The sequence below is a fragment of the Malaclemys terrapin genome, chromosome 22 (genome assembly GCF_027887155.1).
Source record: "Malaclemys terrapin pileata isolate rMalTer1 chromosome 22, rMalTer1.hap1, whole genome shotgun sequence".
Taxonomy (NCBI): domain Eukaryota; kingdom Metazoa; phylum Chordata; order Testudines; family Emydidae; genus Malaclemys; species Malaclemys terrapin.
Genome location: NC_071526.1, coordinates 7638446 through 7661050, shown reverse-complemented (window position 1 = coordinate 7661050; position 22605 = coordinate 7638446). Strand labels below are relative to the sequence as shown.

Below are 22605 nucleotides of genomic sequence, written 5' to 3'. Positions count from 1 at the left end.
TAGATTTTTATCAGTACATGTGTGCAAATAGTGATTTCACTGTACACATACAAATCAACTAAAAGATTTTTCATCGATAATAATCTAAATTTACAGCTAGGCAAAGTAACAAAAATGCTGCCTGAAACCTTATTAGTGTTTGCTTGAAGGATATTTACTATATTTATTTTCATATGTGATGTTGACTGTGTTTTAACAGTTACAAAGCTTTAACTTTTTGAGTCTCAGCATCTACTGTCATAAAATTATTATCCGACACCCCTCTATAATTTTGCGGAACTGTGAAAATTTAAATAGAAAAAAAAATCTAAGAAAATACTTAAAAATAAACATTGATATTACCTGTTGAAATTACAAAAATCAAATTCTGCCAATTCTACTTATATGGCCTTGTTACCCCAGTATCTGAGCGCCTCACAATCTGTAATGTATTTACCCTCACGATACCTCGGTAACATAGGAAAGTGCTGTTAGCTCGGTCTTACAGCTGGACCACTGAGGCATAGAAAGACTAAATGACTTGCTCGAGGTCACATAGGAGATCTGTGGCATAGCAGGGAGATGACCTGGGTCTCCCAAGTCCCAGCCTAATGCCCTAACCAACAAACCATCCTTCTTCATGGGAAATGTCAGATTGACAGGCCGGGAGGCTTAAATCCTGCATTTATCTCCTGACCAGGTGCAGCACACACAGTGGCAATGCAGCCAGACTTGAGCAGTTGGCACTAATTGACCTCTTTGCTGAAGTCCCGGAGAGCGAACTCTCTTCTCTTCTTTATAGATGGTACCTTTAGGACAGGACTAGGCTGATCAGTAGGCTTTGCACTGCTGCTGCCCGTGCTGTGCTGAAACCTGCTCTGTTGATTTATTGCTGTCACTGCAACACCTTCCACCGATGCTAAATTCTCATTAAAAGGAAAAATGATGTGAAGTTTCTTACTGGTCTTTATGCTGCTGAGAGCAGGTTCGAGTACAAAACTTCCCATTCTCCAAGCAGTCCATTTGCCCACAGTTTTCACAGGCTGAGATGTCAGAACTAGGCGCGTTGTCTTTGGGCTCTGCAGAAGAGGAATGAGGACAATGATTAAAGAAAAAGTTGTAAAGTTTTTAAATGTATCGCCTCTCAGTCTCATTCAAGGAGCTCTCCTAACGCCCTTTATAAACTTTCACTAACTAAGCCTCACACAGGGAGGTAATTATTATCTCTGATCTGGTATTTAAAGAGAGTGTTTTCTGTCATTAAAGCCCAAACCACTCAGATCTACAGAAGTTGTGATATTTTAATATCAGGGAAACTCATGCTCCTCTGTAAAGGTGTCAAAGAAGAATTAAATCTCAAGGCTCTAACCTTACCAGGGTCCACTTAGAAGACTTTTTTTTAAATGCCCCTATATCTTCGAGACAAGTGCAAATTTTGTTTGAAATGTTGTCAAAAGTGACTAAATTTTTTGGGGGTGCTTGTAACATGCAAATGTGTTTTAAAAGTCAGTCTTTACATATATTTTTCATATTTCTTGAAAACCTTTATTAAGAGGCCCTGGAAAAGCCTCGTTATAGGTATCCTATTAAAAGTGTCTGAAAATCTCTCTCTATAAATGGCTGTACGCTAGCAAGGAAAATGCATGAGTTGAATACAACAAAACTGACTTAAATGATGAGCATGTTGATCCCAGTATAACACTTTTACAGCCTGCCCTGATTTAGGTTCTTCCTAATGTAAATTAAATCCTGATCTAATATCACATTAGAAAACACAAAGTCCTTATTTCCAAAACTTAGCATCAAAGTAATGCACATTTTGTTCATCTATAACAAAGTAATTTTGTTCACAAATTATGCACTTGGGCATACATGTGGGCTGGGTGCAATCTACTATACCTAACATAAGCGTAGCTGCATATTTTGGGCTCACAATTGACTGTTTTGACACAGTTTGCTAAAACGTGGCCTCAGATGCTAAAAAAAACAAATTGTCAAGTAATCTGTACTATTTCAATTCTTCCCTGCCCCCCATTCACCAAGGCTTGTAATATCCTGCTGGAAGACCGAAAAATATGGTTTATATTTGATGCCTCAGATAGGCCAATACAGACGTCAGATGGATTGGGTTGGAGTTCGGCAGAGAGAGTCCATTTGTACTACATCCTGAGCCCTTTCCATCTACCCTTGAGGACTTGCTGATTCAAGACATGGGGAAGGCAGGTAAGGAAGAACACATATAACAGGCTATGCCTGCAGAGCTCTGCTCTGTAGAAAGACACACCATCGGGGGAGCGTTCTTGGGTTAAAGTGGAGCAAGGCTGTCTTAGTGCTGAGTCATCATCCAAGACCAGATTCTTAGCCTAATGGAAAAACACCTTCTAGTCTCTCTGTGACAGGGAAGAGATGCACCCCCAATAAAGCCAGGATGGGTATATCTGAATGTATGGTCTTCCATCTCTCTTGATCTTACTAGGCATTTTGCTACCAGAAGTGCTGGTAGAAGAACATGTCAGAGTTTCCCTGCAGTGCTGGAGACAGTATGTCTTGCGAACATGGGGACTGGCTCTGAGGTGTGCTTATGCACCATGCTGTTCCTACGTGCTCCAAGGCAGTGACAGGCCTTGAACTGCTCCAAGGTGCTAGTGCAAAAGCCGCTCCCTAGCACCAAGGGAAGCTGATACACCAGGGGCTCCATAGCACCAAGCTGGGACACATTTTACACACGATCCTGTGATGCAGGGCCTGCCACAGGACTTTGTGCCAGGAGCCCTAACCCCAGCCTTCAGCCACCCATCACCACTTTCAGGATCCCAAGGCATGACCAGGAAGCGACTCGATGTGGTGACCAAGTCTCAAACTGCCTCTAAACAATAAGAGCCGAAGGAAGATATGCTACTGGACTTAGCAAGCTCAATGCACACCACCTGGGGCTGAGGACAAGACACAAGCCTAGACCCAAAAGGGCTACAGCAGCTGCATTGGTTGGAACTGCTGGGCAGCAGCTCCTGGGGGAGGAACAGGTCTGAAAGAAACTACCTGAAATGTTCCCGGTGCCTGAGGTACCTTTTGCTCACTAGGGCAGTTCCCTTGAGTTGGATTATTGTAGCCTCAGGGATCCAAAATTCTTAGAGCTAAGGGTTGTTTCCACATGATTCATGCTAGAGGCACAAGTTTCCAGAGTGAGTCTCCTGCATGGATAATGGGCGAGATCCTGGCCCTGCTTTCCAAGACAGAATTAGCCCAAGCAAACTCAAAACCAGCTCAGCTGGCTACCGGAGGATTCCAACGGCACAGGGAATCCCTGGCTGGCACAGTGGTAGGATATCCACTCCTGCTCCACCCCAACATGAGGTGTGTGTCCAAGGCAAAGGAATCACCAGGCACTCCAGTGATCCCCGTCTGCAAGAACGAACTCTTGGTGGCTGTTGCAACTGAGACATGCTTTGAGTGGGTGCTTGACAAAGATCTCGCCCAGTGTCTTACCCACCTTTATAAAGTGCTTTGAGATCTTCAGATGAAGGATGCTAGATAAGCACTAAATATTATTATGATTATATGGGAACTAAATTCATTCAAAATACTTTAAAATAGGTATATATATTTAAAAACATACAGTGATTCACTACAATCACCACCACCACACAGCTCATGCCAGCAAGCACTGTATTGCTACAGGAAGCGCTTCATGGGGTTCCAGCGTCCTATCAAGCTGTGTATTTGGTCCCTCGGCAGTGCACAAAGCTCACCTTCAGAATCAGCGCCAGAGGCAGCCGTGGTGTTGGTAGCAGCCGGAGTGGAAGCACCAAGGTTAAGGCCGGCTATACTGGCATTTATTGCTGGAGCCAAGAGAGTTTTTATGGCTTCTGCTTCAGTAATGATTTCTAATGTTCCAAACTCACTTAAACGGAACTGCAGGTAACAAAAGAAAGAAAGCGGCTAAAGAAGACAAGCAAACTAAACAGCAGCAGACAGGCTTCAAAGGGGGAATGATCGTGCATGAGATTCAATAGGTAAGCAGAGCTAGGACAAAAAGCGCCATTGGCAAGAGAAATTGCTTTCCATACAACACGGTGTCACAAAAAAATCCTATTTCCCCAGGAAATGCCTGTTCAGTGGTGGTCTCATAAAAAAAAGCTATTGATCTGCTTCAGTGTTAATACAGAAAAACGACGTTTATTCTTGTGTGCTTCAGATTTTTTCCTTTTATGTAATTCAAACCGACAGCATTTCTAGGAAACAAATGGAGCCACTTATCTGCCCTCTGAAAGAGATCGGTAACTTGGCCAGAATCCCTGTTCTCAGTTCAGGATTAGCCTATGATGAATAAATAGACAACAGTAGCAACCCACCTAAAAATCTTCTAGCAAGTAGGAACTGTTAAGAAAGAGGTTACTTACCAGTAACTGCAGTTCTTTGGAGAATACCATACACACCTGTAGGATGAGCTGCCTCTGCCCCCCATACAACCAACCCCCCCCCACACACACACACACTCCCTACCATGTCTTTGAGCTTTGGGAACCTTCCACAAATGCAGCATCAGCGGGGATTGCACACATGGTCCTTCACAGCACTAAGTACATCTCTACCCCGCTATAACGCTGTCCTCGGGAGCCAAAAAATCTTACCGCATTATAGGTGAAACCAGAGCACTACTTTACCGCATTATATCCGAATTCGTGTTATATTGGGTTGCGCTATATCAGGGTAGAGGTGTATTTGGAGTTAGAGTTATAAGGGACCATGCAGGTCACAATCCCATCAGTTCCTTCTACTAAACTCAAGAGTCCTATGGCAAATGAACTTCACAGGAAGATGGGAGGAATATGGGAATATACAGAGGCAACATTACTGAAGAACTACAGCTACTGGGTGGTAACTTACTTCTTCTTTCTTCAGGGTGGCCTCTGCAAAATCCTACTTGTAGAAGTCTAACAAATAGGAGAGATCCCTTCACTGGAATGGGGTACAGACCCAAAGGTGGATCAGACAGTCTAGCTCACAGGGCCGCCTCCTCAGGACAGACTGGAGACTGTCTTTTCAAGCTCAAGGTATAAAGATCCAGCATGCAGAACAACAGTCCCGGGATCAGCTCCCCCTGAGGAACAGATAACAGCAGGTATGGGCTTATAACTCTCGGAAGCTGGAAGAAAACAACGTATACTACGGTACTTAAACACAATCTCTCTGGGCCTTTAAACTCTGGATTGGATACAAACCCAGAACCAAAACTGAGTCATTCTGGAAATCCAAACTGTATCACTGGTTAAGAATGATCTAAAATCCATCTAAACTATCTACACTATCAATAACTATACCAAGCTATCAGATTTGGGCAAAAAGTGAACAAACAAGAAAATCCTTCCAGACGCAGAGCAAAGGTGTCTATACTCACAGCTAGCCATGGAAAAGGAAAGAGCTGAAGCAGCTGGGAACCGCATGGATTCTTACAACCTTCGCTTCAAATATCTGGGGTCCTAGCAGGGTGCTTGCTTGGTCCAAGCAGATACTGCATTTCTAGCAAGTCCCTGCACAGCGCCACTAAGCGCAGTCTACAAGTGGGTGTATGCAAAGGTTGCCACAAGGAAGAATGACTTTCTTATGATCTTGGAATTAATTATACAACAAAAACTAACTGCCATTCCCTCGATCTCAGTATCCTCTGCAATATGGAGATGGCTACCCAACAACAAGAGAAATAAACTACTAGAGGTCACTCACGCTAGCAGACTCTGTGGCAGAGTTTTCATTCACACTAGCACAGGGATCGGCAACCTTTGTCCTGCGGCCCGCCAGGGTAAGCCTCCTGGTGGGCCGGGCCGGTTTGTTTACCTGCCGTGTCCGCAGGTTCGGATGATCGCGGCTCCCCACTCCAGGCCAATGGGGGCTGCGGGAAGCGGCGGCCAGCACATCCCTTGTCCCACGCTGCTTCCCGTAGCCCCCATTGGCCTGGAGCAGGGAACCGCGGCCAGTGGGAGCCGCGATCGGCCGAACCTGCGGACGCGGCAGGTAAACAAATGGGCCCGGCCCGACAGGGTGCTTACCCTGGCGGGCCACGTGCCAAAGGTTGCCGATCCCTGCACTAGCATATAGGTTGTATATAACTCCTTAAAAATCATAACCAATCTCCACCGCACCAAACCAGGTTCACAAAAGCACTAGCCCTGACCTCTTAGGCCCACTGACAGAAGCATCGTCTTCCTTCTCTCCTTCACCCTTATTGTTCACCATGTCGCTAACTCAATTCCACCCAAGCTCTCCCCAAAACCCTCTCCCCACTCATTTGAGCTGCAGCCTGTATTCCTCACAGCTTCAAAGATGCTGCACCAGAAGAAACATATTTCTGCCCCTGAATCCCAAAGTAACCATGAGTATTATTTTTATTTAATTGAGAGCAAAGATAACCCACCCCAAACAAATGGTAATGATATAGATGGGATTCGGAGGTCCTTTTCTATAGGAGTCTTTACATCGGTTTAATGAGGGCACTACCTCTTTCTTGAAATGGTGGAAGAACAGAGTGGAAAATGGATGGAAGATATTGCAGGTTGAGGGCTCCTCAGAAACGCATATAATAGTAACAGACCGGTACTGTGAACAAAAGGTCACAATGGGGAGCCTCATCAGAGCTCTGATGTCCCATTAAACAGCAGAGCTAACTACTGAAGGAAGCAAGGATATTAAAGCAGTCTTGTATTAAGGGACTAGATTCTTGAGATATCTAGAGCCTTTTAGATATAAAATCATCAACTTGAATCCAGCCCAAGCCGGTAGTGACAGAAGGTGGTTACCACCTGATGGCTCACCTGAGAGCACATGCATTGATGGGGATCAGTTCACTTTCCAGCGGACGAGCACTCGTATCAGAAAAACCACCACAACAACTGGTGTCTTTGTTAGAAGTCTATGAAGAATGAATGGAGTTGAACTCTACTCTCACTCTTACTGATCAAGGACAAGGCACATTAGTATATGGGGTGACTGATTCTGCTACTCCCTGCACTGTACCTGCTCTCTAGTTAAACAGAGGATTTCAATCGGCAGACCTGCCAGTACAGCATATTCACTAACTCTAAAGTCACATGAACATTTTTTAAAACATTCTCCTTAATAAGAGACAAAAGTAGACATTACAAAAAACATAACTGTGCTGTTTTCCCCTCCACATGCAAGAATTCTGACATACAGAGGGAGAAAAAAAAAAAAGAGGCAAAAAATAAAAGGGAACTGGACAGTGAAAACAAAACAAAACCCTGTTATTGGATCATACTACTGAGACGCACACCTGCAAGGCCAGTTAATAATGAACAACCTGGACATTTGTACCACGCTCAGTCACTGTGGTACCTGAGGCCTCACCTTTGTGTTTGATAATCCTGTATTTATATTGTTCTGAATAGATCCCATCATGCTTTGTAGACACTACATACACTGTTATTCCAGAATCAGTTAAATGCAGCCATCTCTGGAGAGGAATATAACTGCTATTTAAGAGAACACAGCAATGTTTCTCAAGAGGTTTTCTTTTAGGAAGTGAAGAATAATGTCTCCAAATAAAAGTACAGGGGAATACAGGAGACAAGTTAGCCATTAGAAAGTAATTATCCAAACTGCAATTTGAACAAAACCCCAGGACTCCTAGGAACTCCATGAACTTGATTCTGTATTACTCAGGTTTTATGTCAGTATAATTCCCATTGATTTCAGGTCCCATATGTTGATCAAAACACTTCAGACACACAGGGTCATTCATGCATGCACTTATTCTTTTCGCTTCTGTGGAGATACAGCATGGAAGAATTTGCTTCATAGACTGAAGTAAGCTTTGAATGAATGGGTTGCAGATTTTTCAAAGAAAAGGGGAGGGGGGGGAAGTGAAAGAAAAAGACCAATGTTTTCCAGTGAGGCCACTGATTTTGGAATGGATACCTAATTTGAGACGTGTTGAGCCTGATTTTCAGAGGCTCTGAGTACCCACCGCTCCAATTCCCTTCAGTTGGAGCTGTAAATGTTCAGCACCTTTTAACAAAAAACAAAACAAAACCAGGCTCAGGGTATCATGTTAGACATCCAAAAAAAAATCAATGAAACTGTGGCCTGAATATTTAATTTTAAAAGTACAACTGAAATAAGTCTGTCGGGTAACTTGGAAAACACAATCAACTGATGGGGTCATTTTCTGTCTACCATATTTGTGACTCATATATTGTGAGCAACCTCCCCTCTAAAATCTCAGCTGTGATTTACGGAGGTTACATTATAGCCGCTACCAAGAAGAAAGGTGTAGCTAGACAATAGCTGAGAAAATAATCACAGACACACTAAAGCAACCAATGGGCGCAGTTCTACAAATATTAACTCGTGAGAATAGCCTTTGCTCATTATGGGCTGAATTTAAACAGGATTTCTTGTCTGAATAAGGTGTACCCACACAGCTGAGAAATGGTAAGTTCAGGCCTTAAATGTCTGAGCAGCAATGAATGAAGGCTCTTAAATACCTCCTTGCAGCTATATTTACACACTCTAACTTAACTGAACAAGAGTCAAGAGGGGAAAAAGAAAAAAAAGTAAAAAAATCAACAGGCTGCCAGAAATCTCACTAGGAATTCACTACTTGTTTGGTGACTCCAACTCTGTTTTGTCAAAGTAGCAGCTGACAGGGGATAATCATTTTAAAGCAAGTCTTTTTTTTAACCAAAGAAAAGAACATGTGCTAACTTCAGTGCATTACTAAAGGCCCGGTCATTTCTTTACCCTGTTCCTTGGTTTCTTACTTGTATGTTGCTACCTGGCAAGGTAGCAATGCCGTCTTTCCAGTCTAAGGCACCCATTACATCGAAGTCTGCAGTCGGGGTGATGGTGGGTTTTCTCTCCGAGACACTCTGTTCCATCTTTCAGCTTAGCCTTTGGGTTTGTTTGTTTTTTAATTTTTAAGAAAGAAAACTAGGGGTTGAAAACAAAACAAAAGAGAGGCACAGAATCAACAGGCCTGTCACTTACATTTCATGAAGGATTTTAAGAGTGACGCTGCTTATGCTTCATATAGTTAATGGCTTTCAAAAGATGGAAAAAAATGTCAACTTGCAATTTGCCCAAGGCACTTATTTAAAAAAAAAAGGGGGGGGGGGCGGGCAGGGGTGAGACAAATATGCAGTTTCACGACAAAATTACAAAACAGACACTCAATTGGGTTTGCATAATTATTGTCCATTTTACAGGTTATGGGCAAAACCATGGTCTCGCTCAAGTCCATGGGAGCTTTGCCATTGATTTTAAATGGGACCAGGATTTGGGCCTCTCTCAACACCAACACACACATGCGCAGATACCCCAACATTGCTGTGGCACTGAGGTGCCTTAAACAATTTTGAAGAGCAATATTCTCTTAGCAGCACTGGCAGATTGTACTATTATCGGTACTCACCTCCTACAGTGTTTACACTCTTAAGACTGCTTTGCAGCCATATAAAAGTTAAGTAGAAGTATCCAGCAGGAGAATCAACTAAAAACTATATTGCTATGTGGACTAAGTGTATCTGATGACAGCAACAATAATACAAATATAGCATTTTACATGCAATAATCAATTATCAATAAATTGTACTTCATTGCCTGGCATATATAATTTGAATAATATGAATACTGAAAAAACCTGGCTGCTTTTAAAAAAAAAAAAAAAAAAAAAAAGGAAATTTACTTCTCATTCTTGAACTGGAAGTTTTATTATTTTTCCTTTCTGACCACATAACCTACGTTACCTTAGTAAAAACAGGCCATACCAGTGACAAATTCAATTTAATCCTTGTCCTGCAGAAACTGGCTTCAACTGCCGTGGGGAAATCATACCACCATTTGATGTCAAAGTCTCTTACACATCAGATCATCAGCATGTTCCAAGGCAGAACTTCATTTTATTGGAGGTCAAAAGCTCACCTCTGAGGTAGGACAAGTCTCACTGTCCAAGCAATCATGTATCTCCAATTCAAGCAGTTTAGGGAGTGCTGTATGTTTAACTTGATTAACTCATTTGTGGGATGGACATTTGCAAACAGTACTTCTAGGCACTTCTGGACAAAACTAAGTCCACTGCTGATATAGGCATCACAATCTGATTATTTCCCTTGGGGCAGGTTTATGTTCTCTACGTTTTTAAATTTAAAAATCAAACAAGGACAATTGCTTTTGCACCCCAAGAGACTGGCAGAGATACAAGCACCATATACTGTGATCATGATGAGTCAGGCTGATGAAATTGGGAATCTGTTAGTTACATTTATGGCCCAATTCTTGAAGGTGCTCAAGAACTTCAACTCCCACTGACTTCAACAGGAGATACAGAATCTTACCATCAGGCACTAGCTAATGGAGAGCAAACAAAGATTCCACTAAGTTAATACAGAGATCACATGATAGCATTACACTCTTTTATCAAGCTACTTTGGTACAGTTACTCAGGATCATCCTTCATCTAAGTCTTCTTCATCCAGTTCCAACCCAATACATTAATATTTGGATACAGACTTGTAAAGCTATAAAAGCCTATTTGTAGGCTACAGTTTGGTGCCATGTCCTGCAAAGGTGCAATGTATCACAGGATTTGTCATTCCTCCAATTCACCCTTTATTTTAAAGGATCTTTAACTTCAGCAAAATACCCTCAAGCCCACACCAAGTCAGAGTTTACATTGAATGCGTTCTTACTGATGGCACCCGAGTATTATTATTGCAGTACTGGAAAGAGTGGTTCCTAATAAATAGGTGGAGTAAGAGATGGGGGACTGAATCCCTGGGTTCTATTCTCTGTCACTGACTCACCGTGTCACCTTCACCCTTTCGTGCCGGAGCTTGTCCCCTGGTAAAACGAGGGTTAATGATACAGACCTACCTCATCAGAGGATTAAGGAACATTTGTACAGATCTTTGGGCTAGGCAAATGCTCAGCACCGTTTCCCACCACACTCGCAAGAGGCCCAATGCTGCAAGGTGTGGCGCGCTCTCAATTCCCACTGCACTCAATGGGACATGGGGGAATTAGCAGAAAGCCCTGGGCACTGAGCAGGATTGGGTCCCCGGTCAGTAAGAACATTTGCAGAGGTCTCACTGGAGCCGGAGGCTTTGAGGCCACTCGGATAGAACAGCTTGGAAGACAACAGTTTAAACCAGTGGTTCTCAACATTTCCAGACTACTGTACCCCTTTCAGGAGTCTGATTTGTCTTGTATACCCCAAGTTTCACCTCACTTAAAATCTCTCCAGCCGCCCAGCTCTGATGGCAGAGCCGCCACCAACAGTAGCACAGAAGTAAAGGTGGCAAGCCACTCTTTGTGGCTTGGGAGCACTATTTTTAAAATCCCACTCCCGCCCCACCTGCAATATCCGCTCCCCCGTTGTTTGTTGAATTTTTATCCCTCTGCCGCTGTTATGGCAGTGGGTCCTGTGGGACCCACAAGATCCCAGACCTGCCACAGGGCGCTAGAGTCTGTTGTACTCGGCCAATAGGATGAGTCGACATAGAGGTCTTCCAGGGGGTCTGTACTTCCGGGATATGCATACCCCGGTTGAGAACCTCTGGTTTAAACTATGTGAGTTATTTAAAACCAGACCAAGCAAAGCATTAGAAAACACAGTGTATGGAATAAGCTTGTACTGGCCAGAGCAGGACTAGCTAAAATAGGCCTTTTTCACCTGTATCTTTCATAAATCTAATTAAAAAACTAGAAAAATATTATAAGAAAGAAATTACTTTTCTTATAATGCTCATTTTATAATCCACTACCAGTAAAACCAATATAGCCCAATAAAGAGAAACAAAATGTTCAACTAAAAGAGATGGCAGAAACCAGCTTGAAACATTAGAAAAAGCTTTAGTCATGCAAGAACTTTTCCCTTTGGCCCCAGTATCTGATTGTTTTTCTTGTAACTTTCAAAAAGACCCAGAAAACATTACTGTGCCAGAAGACTGGATGTCCTGTAACTGTGTAATTTAAAACGTGGCAAAACTAGAATGGAAATTTCAGCTCTAAACAGCCAATTCTGATTCATAAAATAAATGATGTAAACATCCTGGGAGAGAGAATAATTTACAATGAATACATCATAGATCAGGTTTGGACATAGTTCATAGCGCACTTTGCTTTTCAAAGGCAGTGGATAGGTGCACAGAAGGTGGGAGCCAGGAATGCCACAGTTTTAATCTTGTCTCTGCCACCAAATCACCTTGTGGCTTGGGGCAAATCACACTTAGGTCAGACAGCTTGGATCTTCAGAGGTGCTGAGTTCCCACAGCTTCCATTGTCTTCAGTAATGGCAGTTGTGGGTGCTTATCACCCATGAAAATCTGTCACCTTTTATTTAGGTGACTAACTTTACGCACCCATATTTGAAAATGTGGCCATTAACATCGGTCTCGCCCTATCTGTCAAGGGCAGATAAATAATACAGACATCTCCAGCAAAAGTGTTAGGGTTAGTTATATTGGTAAATAGCTTTCAAAATATAAAACATTACGAAAGATCTAAATATTATTAGACTTTCAGGGAAAGGACCTACTTTCAAGAAGAGTTCTACTTCACATGCAATCAGCCGGCATCCCTACTACGCAGCGAGTTCAATGTAGCTACAGCAATGTAAAACTGGAGCAACACAGGGCTGAATTAAGACCAAAGACTTTTAAAAATCAAGTAACAACAATTTCAAGTTTTCAACCCTTCTGACTATGCCTTTACACAAGGAGAAGCAGAATCCCAACTGAAAAATACTTGGGAGTCAAGAAAACCACCTGATTTTCTGCTGTTCTGAGAATGACTGGAATTATAAATTTCCTTTTTGCCCAGAAACAGAACTGGGAACCTATTAGAGCTGGACATTTCATTCAGTAGAATAAATCTACTAAGAAACAAACAAAAGTTCTGTAAGTGTCTTTGCCTTGCATGAGTGATTGTTTCAAAGCTCCATATTGCCTCACTTTCTTATATGACTTATTTAAAGTATTTAACAAATATCTAGCACATAATGCCTGTAAATGACTCTCGATTTCTCAGCTGTTTATAACCAGAAGTGAAGAGATTCAGGCCTTTTCCTAGGATACAACTAATCTAACCTCAAAAAACTGCCCTGAAAACGTATCAGCCAGACACACAATTGTTTGCCTGCCCTTTACTACAATGATGATGATTGACAATACTTTACTTGCCCATCAAAAACAATTACTCACTCTGGGCAAGTAATATTTTGCAAGGCTCAACTAGTGCTCTTAACAAGAAAGCCAGCTTACCACTGGCATCCAGTCAGTCTAGCCAGAAACACAACGGATGATCAAAACCAGCAGTGGAACTAGAGTGGCGCCATAATTTCAATATAAATTACGAGCAGCCACCGAAGGCACTTAGTACATCAATAAGATACAGTTGCTCATACTGTCCTCTGTCTCAACCTAGAAACCACATAATGGAACATACTCAAACAAAATGCTAACCGCCTTCATTCATTATGCTTTCTATTTGCTTCTCCCATTCTTAGTACATGTGTTCGCAGTTGGCAAGAGAAAAGAGTTCAGTTATGACTACAAAAGCCACCCAAATGCAATTAGACTGAAAGACTAGAGAAGGATGGTGTAGGAAAGGGAGGATGACCTTTTGGTTCAAACACTGAGCTGAGATTCAGGAGATCCAAGGAGGTCTTTTCCCAGCTCTGCCACAGACTCCCGATGGGCAAGCCACTTTACTTTTTGGTGCTTCAGTTGTTCATGTGTAAAATGCTTATCTCCCAAAGATGTTGTGAGGATAAATGCATTACATCTGTGTGGTATTCTATCATGATGTTGGGAGATAGATAAAAATAGTACTAGAGGCTATCCAACTCTTATTAATGTATAAGGCCAGGCAGCAATATTATACGGGTACACTTCTAAACCCAATCCTTGCTTTTGCAATAAATCCAGACTAGCACCATAGTCTACGGAACGGCTTTCTCTTAAAAGCCACTGGTCAAATATTCACATATGCCAGCTGACAGAAGCAAAGATCCAATATAACACAATTACTAGACCAGCATTTATGTAGTTTAAGAATTTCTGTCCCTCTCTCATACTCACCCCCCCCCCCACCCCATCCTCCAACCACCAGCCACTGTCCGTTACAGCAAAGTTTCAGTAGGAAACGGAGTGAAAAGAAATCATACGTCAAGTCAGGTGCAGCAAATGCAATTCCAAGGGTCAGTGCTTCAATTCACACATTTTCCACCCGATTCACAGGTTTTCCATTCAGTTTTTCCATTCAGTTCTTCAAGTCTCCTCCAGTTAAGTTTCCCTCAGCGTGCGATCATACTTGCTTTGCTACCCTTCTCTTCACATTGTATAACATCTTGAAGTTAACTAGAAAGCAGTCTTTTTTCCTTTTTTTCATTACAGAAACCCAATGAGGCATTCAGTGCTATGCTGGAAAAAAATATTTCAGTCTATTCCCAGAAGAGGAGAATGGAAGCAGAAGGAGGTACAAAACATACTTGTGCGTCCACAAAGTTAACAGTTTGTGTTCAATTATTCTAGGTGACAAATAGCACCACACAATACATTAACTTGTTTTTGTGGCTTGCATTAAACTGTTATCCTGCTGGGGCTTTTTCCTCCCCTCTAATCCCCTATTTTGAAGATTTTGGTGATTTTTTTAATGCTTGCTGACAGTTCTCCTCTAGATAGCCAATGAACAAGTACAGTACAAGCAGTGGCAATACAACCTTGACCCACCAATGTGCATGAAGAGGGGAAAGTGGGGAATTCAGGTTACTTCGCTCATCCAGTCCCAGCCCCTCTACTGTCAGCGACCAAAGGGGCCACTTGTACACAAACGAAGTACACACATTTTACGAGTTTAAGCCAACACAGCATGGACCTGACAAGAGACACACCTGGAAACAGGTTTTTCAGAATTTCCTGTAAAAACACTTTACCTGAAACATCCATCATCTGGATGCTTTAATCTGTATTGTTCCCAAGTGAATAAATTTACCATGGGAAGGTACAGCCATTTCTCTACCAGTTTTGATTGGAATGTTTTTTATTCGAGACCTAATGACCCAAAGATAAACAATACAATTTTGGGTTCTGAATTACATCAATCTGGTGACATCATTGAAAGAGTCACAATTCTGAAAAAAACATCATAATGGTTCTTCCAAGGGGAAACTAAAATGTAAAGTAATGTGTTGAAGTTTACCTGAGACACAAACCAGGAATGTCTCTATGAAATACTTCCATTACATGTTCAGAAAATTGAAGTGAATAATGGAAAATAATTAGTGGACCCTTCCTACCAAAGGAAAATGCCATTCTTCATACTATTTTGTTGTCCTTAAAAATTTCTCTTGAAGTTTAAGACAATAGCTGGATATGGGTTCCCAAATAGAAAGGTTAGAGGAATTGTAAAGCTGCATTGGTTCTCCTCAAATAACCTTTTGGCAATGTGAGCAAAAAGAGGTCAGAATGCACCTATTTGATTGATCACCTACAAGGTGAGGTTAAGGAGAATAATACAGCTTCTCACTGTTCAGTTTTGGAAGAATTGTTTTTTAATGTATACTAAGCGGACATTAATAATTGCTCTTTTCAAGGCTAGAATAATTCACCTTCAGGTCAAATATATACAAGAACCTTAAAAATACAAAAGTGTTTAAAGAATTGGCCAAAATAAGCATAAACCAATACAAACATTTTAATATAGACACATACGCAGACTGGTGATTAAAATTCACCTGACCTTTCAGTCACTAGCAAAACTAGTCTGAGCACCCCTATTCTATCTACCAGTAGCTAAAAAAAATGGCAAAATGCAATTAAAAAAATCTGGTAGCTATTTACTAAACTACTTGATGATAGAATATAGTAAAACTGTCTAGGATTTTGCTCAACAATACTAAAATCTGAAGCAGTTAAAGTAAAATCTGGTGATGGTATAACAAAATTCCAAGCTCCAGGAAAGGAGCCCTACATAGCAAAAACAATACAACATCAAAATGTCTTCTCCATATGAAATATACTAGAAAGCTGCAAAAGCTCAAGTGTTACTATATCAGGAAAAAGTTACAACAAAAATGACATCCTCCTACAGAATGATTCTGCTTCTTGGCTGATCACTTCACTTTACTGATTCAAGTAAGTAACAAGCTAGGAAAGCACTTTTTCAGAGAATATGAGCATTCTTATACATTACACAGCACAGTTCTTGCCATCCACCTTCATCCATTAGAAGTTTAAAAAAACCCCACAATATTAGTTTTCCAATTTGGGAACTGCACATTTAGTTGATAATATACTATTATGCAAGGCCCCAATCCAGCAAAGTGTTTAAGCACATAAACAACTTTAAGAATATGAATAGTCCTATTGACGTCTCACAGATGTCTCACATGCTTAAAAGTTTTGCTAGATCAGGACCTTGTATAACAATAGAATATTATTGATTAAATGTGTAAATGCATCCCCTATACCCAGTCTCCAACCCTGCAAAACTAATATCAGGTCTTTATTTTAAGCTTGTAAGAGTTATCACTATTCAGATCTGAATGATTATATTATACAATACAATTTACTTTTCTACCTAAAGAGATACAGCCCAACTTAATACACCAAGTACTAATGTTTTCTAATCTGGACCTCATATCAAGCACAATTTATAAAACAAAAATCAAACACACACGTATCTGGGGACTTGGACACAACCACAAGGGTGTATCAATAATTTTAGTATTTTAAGAGCTATGAACCAGTCTTCAAATGGTATTGATCTGTGATAAACCAAACAGCCCAAGGACTTTTGTATTTAAGATTTGGATAACATTCCGTCCCTGAACCTGCCATCTTTACTCAATGGTAGTTTTGACCGAGTAAGGTCAGTGGCATCAGGCCCTCTCCAGGCATTGTAGAAGCTGCTCTTATTGACAGGCTCTCTCATAGCCAAAGGCAACATACTGAAAAGATGGAAGTCTTCACCTCGTTTAAATATAACGGCGTGATACAATGAAATGAATGTGCTGGCAAATTCAGAGAGGGCCTCGTGCTGTTTGAAAGATAAGGAAATGCAGTTTGATGGGATTTGGTCTGTGTTTCTGGTTTGATAGGATTAGTTTTTAATCTGTGAAGTGTACAGTCCTCCTTTATTATTCCCAGATTAAAAAAAAAACTTATATTATGCTGGAGTTAAGGCTAGAAGTACATATCAGAAGCCCCCACATCTTTCCTTCCACGGCCCAACTCGCTCCCCAGCTCCTACCACACCAGAAAGCAGCACCATGGGAAGCAAGGATGGGGAAAAGGACCAAAAGCAACTGTGTAAGGAGGACATGGAGGTGTGAATGGAAATGTGAGGAGGCAAGTTCAGAGAACAGGGATATAGGGGTGGCTGTCATATAATCTTTTAAAGTGAGATACTGTATAAGTTTAGAAAGACACAATAACTCCCACTACTTCCCACTGAAAAGGGGGGTACCCAACTTGCACAACTCCTGTTCAACTATTCTGAACAAACCTTATTACAGGAATCATGTGGCGCACACCTTTTAAAAGCGGTGACAGTTAGGGTCAACTGCTTGTGTAAGGTTGAGCCAGTAATTACCAATGAGAAATCCTAACACCTGGATACAGTCCATCCCCAGCCTCCCTCCACTCCCTCACTTCAACTAAGAGAACTGCAACATACAAATTAAGGGGAGAAAAAGGGTGGCTGGTTGAATTACCTCTTAAGAATGACCTCAGCTATTGCCAAAGTCTTCACTTCTTGCTGTAAAATAAATTATGATTACAGATGTTTAAAAACTATATTTTAAATAGTTTTGGAGGGAAATTACCCTACGCATTATAAGCATATATTATACTTTGAAAGGTCTGTTGTACTCCATTATTCAGACTACACAAGCAAAAAAAAAAAAAAAGCCTTACAAAACTTTTCAAAAATCATTTGAAAATATTTATTCTAGGAAAGAAAGTATTTTATCTGTAAATGAGCTGAAGAGTTCAGCTGTCCTCAGAGAAGTAATTGTGTCAAATTTACAAATTAAATACATTGTACTGTGAAACACACGGATTTTAAATTCAAGTGAAAATCCTCAACCTGAACTAGGGAAGCACTACTGTTCCCTCCAAAACAGCACACCTTACTCCGATATGTAAATACTTCATGCACGTATATATCACAGTTGCTATTTCCCTTGAGTTTAAAATAGAAATATCAAAATATTTTAAATAGGGGGTTCAAAAATGACCCAATATATGGGTCTTGGAATATTCCAATCTCTCCATCAAAAATCATCCTAACATCTGTCAACCATACAAAAGAAAAGAAAAGCTTGTTTGCACAGATACAGAGCACAGTTAGTAAAATAACATGAAATTCTATCAATCTACTTTCAAAATATTTAAATAACTATATCTGAACGCTGAAATTAACACCATGTGCATTCCAGAGTCCGTTGTCACCAAACTTTTCTTCCCAACATAATCAGATCTTTCAGCCCCGGCTCATCTCTCATTATTCAACAGCAGAATTATGAAGATTTCAAATAATTATGTTTTTTTCTTTGACTGAACTTCAAAATCTTCCATGTTATTTGGGCACTGAGAATCACATCTTGCACCCTATTCTTAGACTTGCAAGTCCCCGAAGGCTAGGGTGATCAGATGTCCCAATTTTATAGGGACAGTCCCAATATTTGGGGCTTTTACTTATATAGGCGCCTATTACTCCCCACCGCCATCCCAATTTTACATACTTGCTATCTGGTCACCCTACCAAAGGCAGAGAGAACCCTGCATATCCACAATGAGCTGGTGGAGATTATGGGTGGGGCAGTCAAAGGCAAGATGCACTGGAACTTGGTGGTGGTGGAGATAAAGGTGGGTTGAGTGAATCTGTATTTATTTCAGAGTAGCAGCCGTGTTAGTCTGTATCCGCAAAAAGAACAGGAGTACTTGTGGCACCTTAGAGACTAACAAATTTATTAGAGCTCTAATAAATTTGTTAGTCTCTAAGGTGCCACAAGTACTCTTGTTCTTTTTTCTGTATTTATTGCAGATCCACTAGTGTAAACCCATCCCCCACAAGGGATGTGCAGCAAGTTGCAGGTCCTCCTCCTCCTCCTCCCAAAACTGTGTCTGCATGCACGCACACACACACACCAGGGACAAACAAACAGATTCCATCTCTCAGTCAAGCAATCTGTTTACATGGGCTCTGCTTTACTGCTCAGAATTTGACCCTAAATTCATTAGTCATTCCCCAAAGATCACCACCTCATCAAGCCTCAGGATGTTCAGATTAAAAGCTTTGTTGTGTGACAGAAGGGAGAAAACAGGGGAACCTAGACCACAACAACAAACAACAAAATTTAGCAAGCATTAGAAATCTAGACTCTTGATACAAAATGTCTATTGCAATAATATGCCTACAGACTAAGAGTCCCATCTCCTCAAGAAGCAAGTAAACCAAAAAATGTGTTACAGTTTACATATTAGTATAGACCATTAAATACCACGCTTGAGGCAAAAAAAGATATAGCCCGAGGTCATGAGAAGTTTGGTCGAGACAGTAACAGACTGCAAAGTACACCTCTGTTACATTCATCATTGCCATTTACTTGTGATGGCAATAAAAATAATAGAAGAAAGCAAAATAAATTCATTCTGACCAAAACAAATGGGAATCAATTTGCACAGTCTGAGTTCTATTAAGCAACTCTAAACATAGACTAGAGCTCAGTTCTGACATCCATACTCATGCTGAATTATATCTTATTCCACAATTATTCAATTTTAATGGGTATACCTGCAGAGAAAGGTACGGTCAATGTTATGTCAAAATTGGACCCACAGAGTTATAGTGCGCACAAGTTCCCATTAAGGAGGTTATTCACAGGAGCAAACACCATGCACAGTAGTAAGTGTTTGCAGTATCAGACACAAGTTTTGTCCCCCTTTATACTTCTGTCTTACTACATATTAAGACACTCAAGAAGCTGGTTGTAGAGGAGAGATCTTGTGCAATTGAGCACAAAAGCTCAGAGCTCTTTATCCCTTAATCCTAACTACCTATCAACATTTACATTTTTTTTTGCTAGTCCAGTCAGTGGTTGAATAAATTACACTAAACATTTTCAGATTAAAAATTTAATCCCATTCCTCCCAGTACCAAACATCACTACGATTGTCCTATATTAATACTTATCCCTATACTAGGATGAGCATCAAGATCTATAATCAATATTTCTGCAGTATTAAATATATCCCTCCACTCATCTGCCACTAGCATCCATTCCTTTAATAAAATCATGATATTGCTGGTTCAAAAATACCTTTTCCTCTGAAGATTCTGCTTCTAGAAAAACCTTATAACATTTCTCCCACACATCAAATCTCCATCTCAAGTGAAAACTTTTTTTTGTCTTACCTAAATCTCTAAAAATCTCTGTCTGTTATTACTTAACTTTGTAAAGTTTTTTGAGATTGTTTTATATACTGGGTTCTGTACAAAGTTATCTTAAAAAAATACATAACGTTTGTGGCAACAGTAGCAATGACAACTATAGCCTCATAATAAATAATGAACTGTGCTCGCAACAATGCAGTCTATAGAATAACTAAGTTCCACTTTTCTCTATAAGTATTCCTGTCCAGGGATTTCAGGAGTATAAAAAGAGACAGATTGTATAGTAAATGCTTCACTATATTTTAAAATATGCTTTCAACCATCCAATTGACAGTGTTAAAATAACATCAAAGTGAATTTTTATCTCACACACATGACTTCCAGCTCAGAGATTAGAAGACTTTCCCCCAGAGTATAGAGGGGACTCCCATCAGAAGATCTCTGACACTATGGTATATCAGTCCCGCTCTCTCCATCAATCAGCGATGGGATATTCACGAGGAAAAATTGTGTGGGTCAGCCAGAAATGGCATCGTCTCACTAGATCCCCCGGTATCAGGTAAATAGGGTCCTCTGTCAGCCAGACACCAAGTGAGGGTAGGGACAGAGTGAATGGAGAGGGAAGGGAACTGAGGCAGAGCATTGGCGCACGCTGGGGAGGCATAGGCAGGTACTGAATAGAGGGGGCTTTGCTGTGTGGACGCTAAGGGAGCACACCTCCTGCTCCTGCCTCGCATCCGCCCTGTAATGTGGCAGGATCAGGAAACACACAAGTTACATATGAGAGGAAGGAGGCCCCCCACCCAGCAAGAGGATATTCTCTACGCACCCACCCCCCCCAGGCTGTTATTCCCTTGTACCCCTCTCCAAAGAGCTGATGGCAAACTTTCCAATCGAGCCTAAGCCCCCCCCCAGCCAGGGGGAGACTTGGGGGGTGGAGAACTATCTGAATTGGGAATCCCCTAAACTCCTTCACACCAACCTGGGGAGAGGTAAATGGGGCAGCCCCACCCTTCGACAGTCCTCTATGGGGAGGGTCGGCCCCATACCCCAGCCAAACAAGGGAATAAGGCAGCCCCCCCACACACACGCTAACCGGGGGTGGGGAAGAGACCAGGACATTTCTGAGTCACTAGGGGGGGGATATAGGGCAGCCCCGTGTCCCCTCCGTTCCCCAACTTGGGGGGCATGGCGCAGCCCCTCCCCCAGGGCCGGGGGCCCAGGGCGGGGCACCCCCACTCACGGGGGGGCGGGGGGCAGGAACCGCTTCAGGCCAGAGGGGAATGGGGCAGGCTCCCCCGCTGGGACCCCTCCCGCACAGGGCGCCCCACTCACCGCCCCCCGCCTTTCCGGCTCTTTAACTCTCCTCGGGACAGTTTGTTATTGGAGTGGCCCGGGAGCAGCCAACGCGCATGCGCGACCGCTGCTCTGGCTGGGGCGGGGAGAGCTGGGGGGGGGGCACAGCGAGGGGGCAGGTGGGGGGGGTCAGAGGGCGGGATCTGGGGGTGTTTCAGAGGGGACAGGATGGGGGAGACCCAGGAGCAGGGCGGGTGTTTCAGAGGGGACAGGGTGGGGGGAACCCAGGAGCAGGGTGGGGGGTGTTTCAGAGGGAACAGGTGGGGGGGAACCCAGGAGCAGGGTGGGGGGGTGTTTCAGAGGGGACAGGGTGGGGGGGCAGAGTGAGGAGGGGCAGAGGGCGGGATCTAGGGGGTGTTTCAGAGGGGGCAGGTGGGGGGGACCCAGGAGCAGGGTGGGGGGTGTTTCAGAGGGGACAGGATGGGGGGGGACCCAGGAGCAGGGTGGGGGGTGTTTCAGAGGGGACAGGGTGGGGGGAACCCAGGAGCAGGGTGGGGGGTGTTTCAGAGGGGACAGGATGGGGGGGGACCCAGGAGCAGGGTGGGGGGTGTTTCAGAGGGGACAGGGTGGGGGGAACCCAGGAGCAGGGTGGGGGGGTGTTTCAGAGGAGACAGGGTGGGGGGGACCCAGGAGCGGGGGGGTGTTTCAGAGGGGGCAGGTGGGGGGGAACCCAGGAGCAGGGTGGAGGGGTGTTTCAGAGGGGACAGGGTGGGGGGGACCCAGGAGCAGGGTGGGGGGTGTTTCAGAGGGGACAGGGTGGGAGGGACCCAGGAGCAGGGTGGGGGGTGTTTCAGAGGGGATAGGGTGCAGGGGACCCAGGAGCGGGATGGGGGGATGTTTCAGAGGGGGCAGGGTGTG

General features: G+C 42.6%; 1 protein-coding gene across 3 annotated transcripts in view; it reads right to left on the bottom strand.

The window, feature by feature from the left end:
• Positions 1-21778, bottom strand: part of LOC128827819 (lethal(3)malignant brain tumor-like protein 4) — a 74977-nt gene extending 53199 nt beyond the window's left edge. For 2 of the 3 annotated variants that reach the window (XM_054011951.1, XM_054011952.1), the window contains exons 1-4: positions 21727-21778; positions 8757-8925; positions 3729-3891; positions 941-1058 (exon numbers count right to left, since the gene is read on the bottom strand). In XM_054011951.1, the coding sequence (XP_053867926.1) occupies positions 941-1058; positions 3729-3891; positions 8757-8873 (398 nt within the window). In that variant the 5' untranslated portion in view covers positions 8874-8925; positions 21727-21778. The remainder of the gene's footprint in view (positions 1-940; positions 1059-3728; positions 3892-8756; positions 8926-21726) is intronic. The other variant, XM_054011954.1, reaches the window with a different exon arrangement.
• Positions 21779-22605: the final 827 nt, after the last annotated feature.